The following is a 14064-nucleotide window of genomic DNA, read 5'->3' on the forward strand; positions in this document are numbered from 1 at the left end:
ATGTGTGTGTGCGTGTGTGTGCGTGTGTGTGTGCGTGCGTGCGCGTGCGTGTGCGTGTGCGTGTGCGTGTGTTGGGAGGTGGAGGTTAAGGGACGTCAGGGATCAGGGCTGGGTTTGTCTTCTGCCTGTGGAGAGTGAGGCATCCTCTTTCCTACACATAGGTGTTCACAGAGCATCCTTTGCTGCCATTCTACCCACCGGATGAGGCCCTGGAGACTGGCTTGGAACTGAATAGTAGTGCCCTGCCCCCCACAGAGGGACCACCAGGCCCGAGGAACCAACCCAACACAGCTCTGCTGTCCCTCATTCTCATGCTGGGGACGTTCCTCATTGCCTTCTTCCTGCGCAAGTTCAGGAACAGCCGCTTCCTGGGGGGCAAGGTACTCTGTCCCCCTTGACACCTGTCGTCCCTGCAAGGCTCAGGTCTTGAGAGAGTCTTCCTCCCTTCTTGGCCAATCTAATGGCCCAACAACCCCCCGACCCCCGAAGACAAGAGTGCTTCCCAGCTGCAGCTGGCACTCAGGAGCTGGCACCTTGAGGGACACACCTTAGAGTATTTCTGACCTTAGCTTGGTCCCAGAAAGGGTTGTGGGAGGGGGTGTCTCCTTCCCCTTAGCCTCTTGCTTCCAACCTGGCTGTCCTTGGCAGGCTCGGCGCATCATCGGGGATTTTGGCATTCCCATCTCCATCCTGGTGATGGTCCTTGTGGATTACTCTATCACAGACACCTACACACAGGTGAGTTTGCCTCATCCTCTGTGGCCACTTAAATTCCACTAGCCCCAGGATCTGGAGCTGGTAGCAACCCAGCTCTCTTAGTCAAGTGGCAAGATGTTGGGCCACACCAGAGGCTGCTGTGAAGTTTGGCCCAGGGGCTACCCAGGTTATCTTACTGTGTATGATCCCACGTGGAAGGAATTTGGAATAAATGTGAGCTGGTGTAGAGTGCCAGGTCTCTACAACAGCGGGTCTCCTGACAGCTCCGGGGCTGGGGGATGGCATCCCATTGCTGTGCCTTCTGCCAGCTCCTGGAATAGTGACTTTGGAGAATGAAAGTGAGTTTCAGCAGCTCCCCAGAGTTCTGGTAGGGACAGCTGCAATGTAAACCTCGTCTGTGGGCAGCCTCTGGCTCTGACCCATGTCTTCTTCCTGCCATGCAGAAGCTGACAGTGCCCACAGGGCTCTCAGTGACTTCCCCTCATAAGCGCACATGGTTCATCCCACCCTTGGGCAGTGCCCGCCCTTTCCCACCATGGATGATGGTGGCTGCTGCTGTCCCTGCGCTCTTGGTCCTCATCCTCATATTCATGGAGACACAGATCACTGCGTGAGAGGGCTGGAGAGGGAGGGGAGATGGACGGGTGGCTTGGCTTCGGGGTTAAGGCACAGGTACCTTATCTGTCTAATGATGCCTTGTGCTAGGCTGTGAGGAGTTTGTTGAGATCTGGCGTGAGGGAGGGGAGGAGGAGGAGGAGGAGGAGGAGGAGGAGGAGGAAGAGGAGGACAGGAGAAGAGGAGAGGAGAGGAGGAGGAGGGGGGGAAGGAGGAAGAGGGGGAGTTAGAGCAACAGGCTGGAACAAGTGTGGGCATGTGGGCACGGTTCTCCTATGGGGGAGGGTTTGACCTGGTGCTTCTCGCTATCACCTTGCTAGCACTTGCAAGTTCTCAGAATTCTGTCAGAGTGTTCTCTCACCCAGCGATGCTCACACATTTCTCATTTTGGTTAAACCAAAATAACACGGTCTGATCTGGCATCTGGCTTTTGTGGTGCTTTAAATGTTCGCAGCATGAAAATTTGGCTCAGGTTTACTGGAGTGTGAGAACTTTAATTTGGGAATGTGAAAGAGGAAGCTGGCAGGTCCCCCTCAAGCCTTGGGTGAACGGTGTGTGTGCGTGGTGTGTGTGCGCGTGGCAGGTCCGCCTGCTAGCTTGCTCCTTCTGCAATCCCCATAGGCTCATTGTCAGCCAGAAGGCCCGGAGGCTACTCAAGGGCTCCGGCTTCCATCTTGACCTGCTTTTGATTGGCTCTTTGGGCGGCCTCTGTGGCTTGTTCGGCTTGCCCTGGCTCACGGCTGCCACTGTGCGCTCTGTCACTCATGTCAACGCGTTGACGGTAATGCGGACTGCCATTGCGCCTGGTGACAAGCCCCAGATCCAGGAGGTGCGGGAGCAGCGGGTCACCGGGGTGCTCATTGCCAGCCTCGTGGGTGAGCACTGGAGTCTCCCCATAGACTTGCTTTCTTGGGCCCAATGGCTTGAGATTCTCATGCTTGGCCCACCCCCCAGGTCTCCAACCAGTCTCCTCACACTGGGGACTCTTCCCTGCTTCCCCTTCATCCTGATCCACCTGTATTGGGGAGGCCCAGATTGGTCAGATAAACAAATCCCTTACCAGGCCCTTGGTCTGGGCAGGGCAGGGGGCAGGGGTAGGCAGATCTGTGTCACCTCCCCCAGGCCTGTCTATCGTCATGGGAGCTGTGTTGCGCCGGATCCCATTGGCTGTGCTCTTCGGGATTTTCCTGTACATGGGTGTCACATCACTGTCTGGTATCCAATTGTCCCAACGTCTGCTGCTCATTTTCATGCCCGCAAAGCACCACCCTGAGCAGCCCTACGTGACCAAGGTCAGGACCAGATGCTTGGAGCTGGGGACTTGGTGGAGTTGATGGGAGAGGGTCTGGACTCCTCAGCTAGTGATGAGCAGAAGGAAGAAGATAAAGATAACTGGGACCCAGAGAGCCATGTTCCCCAAGGTGTGGGTGGGGCCCGAATGGGCATCGTGTAATGAGACTGAGCCTGTACCCCGTGTGGGTGGGGCCCGAGTGGCCATCGGGTAATGAGACTGAGCCCCGTACCCCAGGTGAAGACGTGGCGGATGCACCTGTTCACCTGCATCCAGCTGGGCTGCATCGCACTTCTCTGGGTGGTCAAATCAACGGCGGCCTCGCTGGCCTTTCCTTTCCTGCTCTTGCTCACGGTGCCTCTGAGGCGTTGCCTTTTGCCCCGGCTCTTCCAGGACAGGGAGCTACAGGCGGTAAGGGCTGATGGCTTGGGGCGGCTGGGGGTGTGTGTGGGAGGATTAAGGTGGTTGGGCACTGATTAGATACCTGGCTTCCTGCTGGCTTGTGTGAACTGGGGAAAGTTACTGAATCTCCGGAAGTGCTGTGTTCACTGGTAGAGTGGGCTTGTTGCGTCTGCCAAGAATTGGTGGGAGAGTTAACAACTATGAATCCAGGTAAAGCTGCTGATACGAGGCTTTAAGAAGAAGACAGGCCTGCTGTGGACAGTTGTGTTTGAGCAAAGCACGTGGCTGCAGGCTGTGTAAGGATAGCACAGACATCAGTCCTGGGCCCTGTTTCTGTTAGCTGTAGCAAAGGACATCTTTTTGTTCTTCTTAATTTTTTTTCATGTTCCCTCCCTCCTTCCCTCCCTCCCTCCCTCTTTCTTTCTTTCTTTCTTTCTTTCTTTCTTTCTTTCTTTCTTTCTTTCTTTCTTTCTTTCTTTCTTTCTTTCTTTCTTTCATTTTTGCTTGTTTTTGTTTTCCAAGACAGGGTTTTTCTGTGTAGCCCTGGCTGACCTGGAAGTCGGTTTGTAGACCAGGCTGGCTTCAAACTCACAGAGCTTTACCTGCCTCTGCCTTCCACGTGCTGGGATCAAAGACGTGCCCTACCACATCAGGCTTTTTAAAATGTACTTTATGTGTATGTGCTGAGGTTCTCTCTCTACCACGTGGGTCCTGGGGATTGAAGCTGGGTCATGAAGCTGGGTCATGAAGCTTGGTGGCAAGCACCTTTATCTGCTGAGTCATCTCACAGTCTGATTTTTGCAATTCTTTCACGCTCAGATATGGGGCACAGAGGCGCCCTGGTCCTAGGCATACACATCCCGAGTCGCTATTGCTATTGTACTAGTCCATGTGGGCAAACTGGGTGATCGGGAAATGAAGGTTTTGGGCAGGGAAGTACTTCAAGCTGGGGTCCTGGAGAGGGAGAAAGGGTGTTGAGAAGAGGATGTGAGGAACAGGAGACACGTTTGTCTGTCCCCCTGCCTTTCCCAACCCCGTGCTCTCTTCTGCAGCTGGACTCTGAAGATGCCGAGCCGAACTTTGATGAGGATGGTCAGGATGAGTACAACGAGCTGCACATGCCTGTGTGACCCGCAGGATGGCGCCCTTCCGAGACCCCACCTTGGCGACTCACAGACCCTAGGAACCCAGCACCAGGACCAGGCATTCCTCAGGACCCAGGGATGTGCCTGGAGTCACTGCCCATGCCAGGCCAGTGGCCCCTTGACTTTCACAGCCCAGACGGCACCGGCTTTGAAGTCATTACAACACACTCCGTGTCTTGTGTCTGCCTCATTTTCTTGGTGCCGCCTGGGGCTTGTCAGGCCACACTTACCTACCTGAAGTGTTACCAGGGCCATCCAAACTGGAAGAGATTTGAAGCAGGGGACAGAGAGGGCTTGAGGGGGAGGGGTAGTTCAAGACTACAGAAAATCCAAGTTGGGTCTTGCTGTCCCCTTCTTTAGCTCCCTTCCGTATAGCTGAAGAACAGGAGGTTCAAGGTCTACTGAGGGTCACATGCCCATTAATCTAGCCCTGGATTAGAAAGGAGGGGACAAGGAGGTGCTGCTTCCCTTTAGCCACCAGGGAAATCAGGGTGACTTCAGTCCTGTGGAGCTACAAAGCTGCACAGAAAATGCATCGGGGGAGCAGGGGTAGCGGCTCAGCCACCTAGACGCCAGGATGGCGCGGGATTGGGGGCCCGCTGGACCATTTTAGATCCTTCTGGCTTAAGCGGGAAGCGGTTCTAGGATTCCTGAAGCCACTCCTTGTGCAACAGTCTGTTTTGCCAGAAATAACCTGGGAGGCCTTGAGGGGTGTGGAAACAGGACCCGTTGCGTCACAGTTGCTAGGTAACCAGCTGCCTGGAGTCTGCCGGCCTTGTGTAGCCCTCTGGTGGTGGTTTTTGCGCACTGTAGGCTCTGTCGGCAGAGCAAGGGGAAGGCTGCCACCTGGCGGATCCGATTTAATCCCAGGTTTCATTTAAGCGGGTTCCAGAGGATTCTGTACTGGGCTATCATCAAGATTTAAGCATTTCATCCCAGCTGCCCACCCATCCTTGCTCTCTAATGCTGTCGTGCGTTTGATTGGCTCCCCTAGTCTATGTGAAGACAACAGTCTTGGTAGATGGACCACGTCAAGGTTGAATGTCAAAACACTCTGCCAGGGATCAAAACAAAGGGCAGATGCAAAGCCTAGATCACAGGCAGGTGTGGAGCAGGTCTCACATACACAGAGGGCCTGACCTTATCACAGGCTTGGCTGACAGGCTTCTGGGAGAGCCTGGAACCCTAACTGGGTATTGGCTGCTGGCTGGCTCTTCTGTTGTGGGGCTTCCTTTACAACTCCATGAAGGAGCCTGCTTTTCCTAGGATCCCTCTCCTGCAAGTGAGAAGAAGGGGGTCCACGTGGAGATCTTAGTCGGGGTTAGTAGCAGATGATGTCCAGTGAAGTGAGGTGACCCTCTGGCCTCAGAACAAAAGATGAGAACAATATGAAATTAGAGTCGGGTAGCCATGACTACCAATATGAAAAGGATAACACGAGCATACTGGAGCTGCAGGGGATGGGCTGAAGTTTAGGAGGAACCTCACAGAAGATGCAATTCTGGGGTGGGGCCCTGAGCAGGGCTTTCTCCACAGCCCTAAAAGTCACCAGGAAGGGTGCTGCTAGGGGGAGGAGTGGAGACTAGGTTGATTCTGTAAGAGACAGGATGTCGAGACCATGACATACATCCAGGCTCGGGCCTGGGTGACTAGACTGAATGTCATTAGAGGACATTTGGAATTTATCCCATGTTTCCACTGACCATTCTTTGACTGGGCCTTTGGCCATATCCTCTCAAGGGCCTGGGACCTTTGAGGACATTAAAAAAAAAAAAAAAAAAAAAGCATAGCAGGACATCCGTAGAGAGGTGTTCTGTCTCTATGACATGGCTTGAGGGGGGATGGGGTGGGTATTATAAGGCAGGTGTTCTGGAGTATGACCCTCCCAAAACAAAACCAAACAGCTGCCATGGTCAGGTGAGTTGTAGCTGCTTGCAAGAGACCATCAGGAGAGGCCTGTGGGCAGCTGACCTTTCCTCGGAACAGGGTTTGGCCAAGGTCATTAGAGACTGTAACCTCTTCTCAAAGCCATCTGTGTGCAGTTCTGTCTTGATTGCACTTAGTGTGTTCAGGGGGCACAACCTCAAGGTCTTGGGAGGCACTAGGCCTCTAGCAGGGAGAGTATGTGGGCTGGGAAAGGCTCACAGAAGGGTGCTTCGTTTATTTGCCTATGTATGGGGAGCCATCCATGCTGGGTTCCTTGCCAGCATGTACCCTGTGACCAATAAACTCACGCGGGTTCCCCAGAGTGAACTTTGTGGGATCCCACTTCAGTTTGTTGTTGGGACCTTGTAAGGTGAGGGTAGACTTTGTTTATGTCTCTTTGAGGAAGGGATTCTTCCAACAGGAGTTGAGGAAGGGGGTGAAGGTCATGGTCTTTAAACACCCAGCCCAGCTTCCTTGGAAAAGGCTTGAGGAGTAGGCATGCGTGACGTGTTGGGGTCAGGGTTGGGGGGTTCCAATCTATACTCTTTCCTTTTGTAACTTCCAGAGTCAGATTATGGGCAAGAGTCACACCTTGACCAAGTGCCCAGGGTTTTCATTATCCTTGGACAAGTTCAAGCCCATTTCCAGTCTAGAGTTCTAACTCTTTCTACAAAGAAGGTGGCTGCCCCTGCCCTCCTGCTGAGGATTCAGCTCACTTAGGACAGCTGAGGACCCTGTGACAGCCTCTGACTGTCGGAGCAGTGGACCATCTGCTCATATTGCCCTACACACCTCCTTTAGGGTGCAGAAGCTGGCAATAATGTGTACCATTTGGCAGGCCAGGTGACATCTCTTCTTGTATCATATCAGGTGACTCAAATAATCACCATGGCTGTTGACACTTGGCACTCTCAAAGGGAATTCTAAGCAGCAACAGGGAGACAAAGCTAAACTCAAGGGCATCTGTACTAAACACAGCCTGCTGCTCTGCTCTCAATGAAGCCATTGCTGAGAACCAGCAAAAACAGGTTTTGGCAGTGCCCACCAGTGGCCTGAATCCAAGGTGGCAAATTAGAAAATGCAGAGTGAGGAATTTGGTTTCCAGATAAATTATTCAATCATTTGAATTTGATCCATTGCATGTCTCATCCATTGTGTGTGTGTGGGGAAGCACAGGCTCCAATATTCATAGGATTTATGTTCTATGAGGAAGATTGACTGTTTAAGTGGGCTGCTGGGATTATTTTCAATTTTCTAGGAACTGTTTCTTAATATCGAATGATGCTTTATCAAGTGCTAATGGAGCAGACAGTCACTGGGATGGTCTCTGGGTGGCAGATGAATCAGTGTTTGTAGGTGATGGGAAAGCATTGCCCAGAGTTCGTCCATATCCAGGGTCCCAGGAGAGAAGTGGAGGTAGGGCATAGCTTGGGGGCAAGGTACAGTGGAGCATGGAGCTGGTGCAAAGAGAGGAGGGAAGGGGGTTCTGAAAAGGCTTGCCTCTGAATCAGGCTTGCTTTTAGAGTGGCTTGGTGTCTCCTCGAATGCCACCAGACCCACCCTATACCCATTGCTTGTGCTTTCTGTGAGATAGGCAGAGACTAAGCCTAAATTGTGGAGGGAGGGATGCACAAATGTCAGAGTAGGAAGGACCACATGGTTCTAAACTCTGTCTCCTTTAGGATCCAGCATTGCCACACGTGACACCAATAGACCCTCCAAAGAATTCTCATATTTGTTTCTATTAAAGCTGACATTTCACTGTGGCTGATAGAAATAATGCACCAGAGCCCAGAAAGGCAGTGCAGGTTTTCTTCTGAGTCAGTTTGTAGAATTTTAATCTAGTCACACGGCTGCTCTGGCTGGAACACAGACATACCCTCAGGTCACACCTTTAATCCCAAACAGTGCAGCTAAGATTAGTTTCTGTAAGGAATCAGCCATGTTCGAAGGTGACAGCTAATTGAGGGGCAGACAAAGTGACGAATCAGAGAAAGATTTGACAGAATGAGTCAGAGATAGCATATACCCAACTCTCACAGGAACAGCACAGGAAAGAGGAGCTATTTAAGAGCAGTGCAGGGAGAGAGGAGTGAGTTGGAAGTCAGTCAGTCAGATGGGTTCATTCAGTTGGGAGTGAGCGCAGAGCAGTGGAGTTGAGTTCATTCACGAGTTCATGCAGTTCAGTGCAAGTCAGCAGAGGCAGTTGAAGCCAGACAATAAGAAGGAGCCAGAAGATTAGAACAGATTGCTAGAGTTAGTTTGAGGCCAAGCAGACCAATTCAGTCAGAAGCTTCGAGAAGCCAGGTTGAATCAGTCAGCTTGGAGAGGAGTTTGAGAAACGATGAGAACAGTAAGCCTCCGAGATGGCCATTAGAGCAGGAGAATAAAAGTAGTAACAGTTGGAGAAAGAGATGTTAACAATCTGACATTGGCAGGGATAAAGAGAAAGTACCACCATGTTTTCTAGGAGCTGCAGGAGATGAGAAGGGCAGGAAGTCAGGATGGCCAGAGGTGGTGCTAGGCGCTCTCTCCTTCCCTCCAGCCTTCTCAGGTAGTTTCTCAGTATGTCATAGGGTCCCTCCGCATCTCAGTCATCCAAGGAATGTAATAAAGTCTTTAACTCTTGCTGGCTGTGGTGGTGCACATCTGTCATCCAGCATTTGGAAGCCTGCAGCAGTGTTTGAGGCCATACAGTGAGAATCTGTCTCACGAGTCATGCAAAGGAAATGACGAGGCCCAGGAATCTGTCTTGATGAGTTTTGAAGCCCAGACCCAGGTACTCTCATCCTGTGGATCTTTGGAGTACACTTTACAGGCCAGACAGGGGCTTTCTGCCTTCCAGCTTCCTCTCACAGTGGTTCTATGTTCATTATTTAGAAGGAATTGGGCTCCAGGAGTCTCTACCTACCTGTGGAGTCCTTCTGTTTGGGATCAGGAATCTACTCACAGGCAGGAGTTGTTAGTGAGTAGGTAGCAGATTCCTGCTTCCCTGAGCCTTCCAGGTAGATGCCCTGCAGACTGCAGTGGTACAGGTGGAAGGTGAGCTGGCCAGCTGTGCCGTCCTCGTGAGCTGAGACAGTTCACCATGAAGACTGCTGCATCTTCACATTCTAGGTAGCCGAGGGAGATTGCTCAGCTTTCCAAGTGTTGGGTAGAAGGAAGCAAGTGGGTGAGCGTTTAGGAAGAACAGACTTCTGGGAAAATTGTCTCCCAGGGAACTCTAGCCTAGACTAAAGCTTAGAGTGGCTAATTAAGAGCAGTGGTGCATTTTATTTTATTTTAGTGTGTGTATGTGCTCACATGTATGTATGTGTGCGTGTGTGTGTGTGTGTGTGTGTGTGTGTGGTGGCAGGAGAGAAAGAGATAGACTTGCTATGTAGCTCTGACTGGCTTGGCACCCTCTATGTAGCTTTGACTTTTCTCCTGCCCGACGTTCCTGTGTGCTAAGATTATATGCGTGAGCCACTACAACTGGGACAGACATTAAATCTTGTTGTTCTTTTGAGACATCGTCTCTCTATGTAGCCATGGCTGTCTCACTCTGTAGACCAGAACCTACTGACATCTGCTTACTTTGGTTTCTTAAACTGGGATTAAAGGCATTAAAGGATTAATACCACCACACTCTGCCATAAATTTTTTAAATTAAAAATTCTATTGTGTGTATGAGCGTATTTCTCTCTCTCTCTCTCTCTCTCTCTCTCTCTCTCTCTCTCTCTCTCTCTCTCTGTGTGTGTGTGTGTGTGTATGGAAGTTAGAGAATAACTTGAGGGGGTTGATTCTATCATATCAAACACGTGGGTCCAGGAATCAAATTCAGATCATGAGGTTTGGCAGCAAGTTTATCTGTTGAGCCATCCTGTTGGCCTGTGAACATTTTAAAATGATTACCTCGTGTCAAAGCAAATATTCACAGCCCTTGGCTCTTTCCATTTTTCGAGGTCAGGCATTGTTTCCCCTAGTGGAGGAGGGCACAGGTAGTGGTGCTCACGATGGCTTGACGTTGTATTTGGAGAGTCTGCCAATTTGTGGTTAGGTGTCTTTACATGTAGAGAAAAACCGACGGAGCACAGCAGCTCTGTGATTCTGCAGCTACAGGGTAAAGCTGAAGTAAATTTATAAGGCAAAAATAAAGGGAGTTGGTGAAGAGAGAGAACTGGACATTTAGCAGGTGCATATGACACAAAGCATGACGATCATTATGACAGAGGTGTCAGAAATGGTTTTTCAGGTCAGGGGTTTACTCTGTATGTGCATTGGAATCACTTAGATAGTTTTAACAAACATTAATATCTGCACTTTACAGGCTGTGTGTGTGTGTGTGTGTGTGTGTGTGTGTGTGTGTCTGTTAGTAGTGATGGAACTCAGGGCTCATATATACTAGATGAACTGTGTTTCTCAACTCTCTCACTTTAGCCTTTTCAAAAACATACCTCTCTCAATCTCGGAGAGTCTAATATGAAGTCAGAACTGACAGCTCCATCCTAAGCTTGCATTTTTTCCTATGAATCATTTTAGACCGCGTTTCCATAACAGTTTAAAGTAATCTCTTATTACTGCTTCTCCTTGCTACCGGAATGCAAATGCGCAGTTTGCATATTTATTTTCGAATGCTGCAAGGCAGGAAACCAAGCCTATTTTTATTCTTCCGTTTACCAGGTGACAGAGAGCCACATGTGACAATTTGCATTGCTAGGGTTGTGATCTGGGAGCATCCTTTGCTGGTTTTGCTGTCACGGAGGGCATTGTGACTGAGTGGCCAGACCATCAGGACTAGAAGCTAGAAGTCTTGACTCCAGTTGGCAGCTTGGGCTATGCTGTCACTTCCTTCTGGGAGATGTAGAATTTGGCTGCAGTGTCTCTTGCAAGGACCCTGTTCTCCCAAATGACCTTGACCACTGCAATGCTTAGGAGAGGTAGGAAAGAGGCTGCCCTAGGGAGTCAATAGCGTTAGGAATTTCTTCCTAAAGCTCCTTCAGATTGAGCAGACTCTGGGGAAGCTTTCTTTGATAGGTCTGAGAAAATCAGGAATTCTAGAGCCAAAGAAGATAAGATAGGAAAAGGATGTGGGGCCAGCCATGACCTTGGAGAACCACCTTGGATCTTAGACTTAGCTGTAAGAGATGATCAGAATTCAACTAGATATTTTGATATAAAACTACCAATGGAGAGTTTTAACGTCCAGAGTTGTATGTTTTTATAGGTAGCATATAGAGATGACAAAAAAATCAAAACAAAAGACCCCAAAGGGAGAGGTATATGAAAAGAACTAGAGATTCTTTTGTATGTGCCTATGGTATGTAGGCCTATGTATATGTTCATGTGTGTATGGGTATTTGTGCATGTGGAAGTCAGAGGTCAAAGTTGAGTGCCTTTTAAAAATCACTCTCTATTCTATTTTTGGAGCTAGATCTCTGGCTGAATCTGGAGTAGCCGTCACTGGTCTGGCTAGATTCACCAGGCAGCAAACGCTACTCTTGTCTCTGATTTCCGGACCCAGGGATTCTTGGGCTGCTGGCTTTTTCACAGGGCACTGCCCATCCGATCTCAATGTCAGTACTTTATCAACTAAACAGTCTCACCAGCCCAAGGACAAAAGGTTCTTTTTATTTTATTTAATGTGTATGAGTACACTGTTTCTGTCTTCAGACACACCCAAAGAGGGCATCAGATCCCATTACAGATGGTTGTGAGCCACCATGTGGTTGCTGGGAATTGAACTCAGGACCTCTGGAAAAGCAGTCAGTGCTCTTAACCGCTGAGCCATTTCTCCAACCCTAAAAGATTCTTTAGACATAAATGAACAAATACATAGTTCTATGCTTTCAAGGTTAAATAAACACCAAATTAGGTGTAATACCTGGGTGGATATTGTGGACTGGCTTGGTAACCTAAGGGGATGAGCGTTGCTCAGCAACCTGCGTCTTTAAATCAGAAATCGACTCAAACTAGGGCTCGATGAGTCAGAATTCCACTTAGCTTGTTAGCTCGCTAGCATCCTCAGTTAGCCGAGAGAGGAAGGCACCATCTTCTCCATGGTAGACATTTTAGTAGCCTTGGAAGTAATTACAATTAAGGCTGCTAATGTTCAAGGGAATAAAAAACTATTGTTTTAATCTCTTCAAAATAAACAATTGAAAAAAAATAAACAATTGGTGCATATGTAATAGCTTACAGATATAATAGCTTACCTCACAACTTGAAAAAGACTTTGGCCTGTTACAATAACACACCACACTTAGCATTCTACTGTGACATTTGTACTCTTCTTGCTACATGAGATTCTTTTCAAGTTGAAATCTAAGATTATATCAACTTTGTAGCACTTCACAGAATTTAAGTTTCACTGTTTTATATATATATTCTTTGTATTTTCCATTTATTAAGTCTATTTGAAAAATCGCTTTTGTACCTTGGGAAGTTTGTCAGTCAGGTGAAGTTCCTAAAATGAAATCAAATTCATTATATGTCACTGATTCTTGACCTTTTAGTTGCGATCAAGCATAGTATCAAATATATAAAATTTATAAACACTACTTATGTTAAAGAGGTTTAATTAAGTATATAAATGGGACAAAACATTAATCAAATGACTTATCAAAATGCTTGTTAATATTTGTTAGCATTGTAAATAGGACAATAAGCTGGGCAGTGGTGGTATGTACATGCCTTTAATCCCAGCATTCAGGAGTCAAAGGCAGGCAGATCTCTGAGTTCAAGGCCAGCCTGGTCTACAAAGTGAGTTCCAGGACAGCCAGGGCTACACAGAGAAACCCTGTCTCAAAAATAAATAAAAATAAATAGGACAATAAGATTCCTCATTTGCTTTAAGCTCAAGGAAGGGCTATAAATGGCTAAATCTATAAACTAATTCTCACTATTAATTCTCACTTTTTGGCTTTTGGCTTGGAGGAGGCTATGGTGCAACTTTCTTTGGTTATCCTAAATCCATATTTATCTGCCACCAGCTGCCTCCACCATGCCGCTCAAGTTCTACCCCAACAAGATCAAAGTCCTGTACTTGAGGTGCATTGGAGGCTAGGTCAGTGCCACAATCACCTTGACCCCAAGATTGGTCCTCTGGGTCTGTCTCCAAAAACAGTTGGTGGTGATGTTGCCATGGTAACTGGTGATTGGAAAAGTCTCAGGATTGCAGTGAAACTGATCATCCAGAACAGACAGGCCCAGACTGAGGTGGTACCCTCTGCCCTGATCATCAGAGCCGTCAAGGAACCAGCAAGAGACAGAAAGAAGCAGAGGAACACTAAACACAGTGGGAATGTCACTTTTGATGAGACTGTAAACACTGCCCACCAGATGTGATGCCCATGTTTGGGCAGCACACTTTCAGGAACTACTAAGGAGACCCTGGGTACTGCACAGTCTGTGGGCTGCAATGTGGATGGCTGCCACCCTCATGACATCATAGATGACATCAACAGTGGTCCCGTGGCATGCTCAGCTAATTTAGAAGCAAGAAACTATTCAATAAAGGAATATTTGATAAAATAACTATTAGTTCTCAAGACCCAAATAAGTTGGGTTTCAAAAATCACTAATTGGACTGTTTTCTCTCTCTTTCAATTTTTCTTTTCTTTTTAAGATTATAACATAATTACATCATTTCCCCCTTCCCTGTACCTCTCTAAACCCTTCCCTATACCTCTCCTTGCTCTCTTTCAAGTCATGGCCTCTTTTTCATTAATTGCTGTTACATGCACATATATGTATGTGTATATACACATAGATTCCTTAGTATAACCTGCTCAGTCTATATAATGCTACTTGCCTGTATGTTTTTAGGGCTAACTCTTTGGTATTAGATAAGCAATTGGTTTGGTATTCCCTGACTAAGTCTATTTCTCTTGCATTAAGCACTTCTTAGTTGCTTGAGATAATTGTCATCCTCTGCTCTATCCCATCATCCCATACTCCTGAGTTTGCTGAGTTTGTGTGTGTGTGTGT

The 14064-nt window shown here is 48.3% G+C and overlaps 1 protein-coding gene and 1 pseudogene across 5 annotated transcripts in view; both read left to right on the plus strand.

Annotated features, from left to right (window-relative positions):
* The window catches only part of Slc4a3 (solute carrier family 4 member 3), a 16984-nt gene extending 8853 nt beyond the window's left edge, over nt 1-8131 (plus strand). For all 5 annotated transcript variants that reach the window (XM_021197677.2, XM_029538667.1, XM_029538665.1 and 2 more), the window contains 7 exons: nt 162-380; nt 649-738; nt 1161-1327; nt 1954-2207; nt 2455-2624; nt 2861-3034; nt 4078-8131. In XM_021197677.2, the coding sequence (XP_021053336.1) occupies nt 162-380; nt 649-738; nt 1161-1327; nt 1954-2207; nt 2455-2624; nt 2861-3034; nt 4078-4155 (1152 nt within the window). In that variant the 3' untranslated portion in view covers nt 4156-8131. The remainder of the gene's footprint in view (nt 1-161; nt 381-648; nt 739-1160; nt 1328-1953; nt 2208-2454; nt 2625-2860; nt 3035-4077) is intronic.
* A 4896-nt stretch (nt 8132-13027) lies between these two features.
* LOC110321948 lies at nt 13028-13611 on the plus strand (annotated as a pseudogene).
* Nucleotides 13612-14064: the final 453 nt, after the last annotated feature.

Source organism: Mus pahari, chromosome 5, assembly GCF_900095145.1.
Source record: "Mus pahari chromosome 5, PAHARI_EIJ_v1.1, whole genome shotgun sequence".
NCBI lineage: Eukaryota > Metazoa > Chordata > Mammalia > Rodentia > Muridae > Mus > Mus pahari.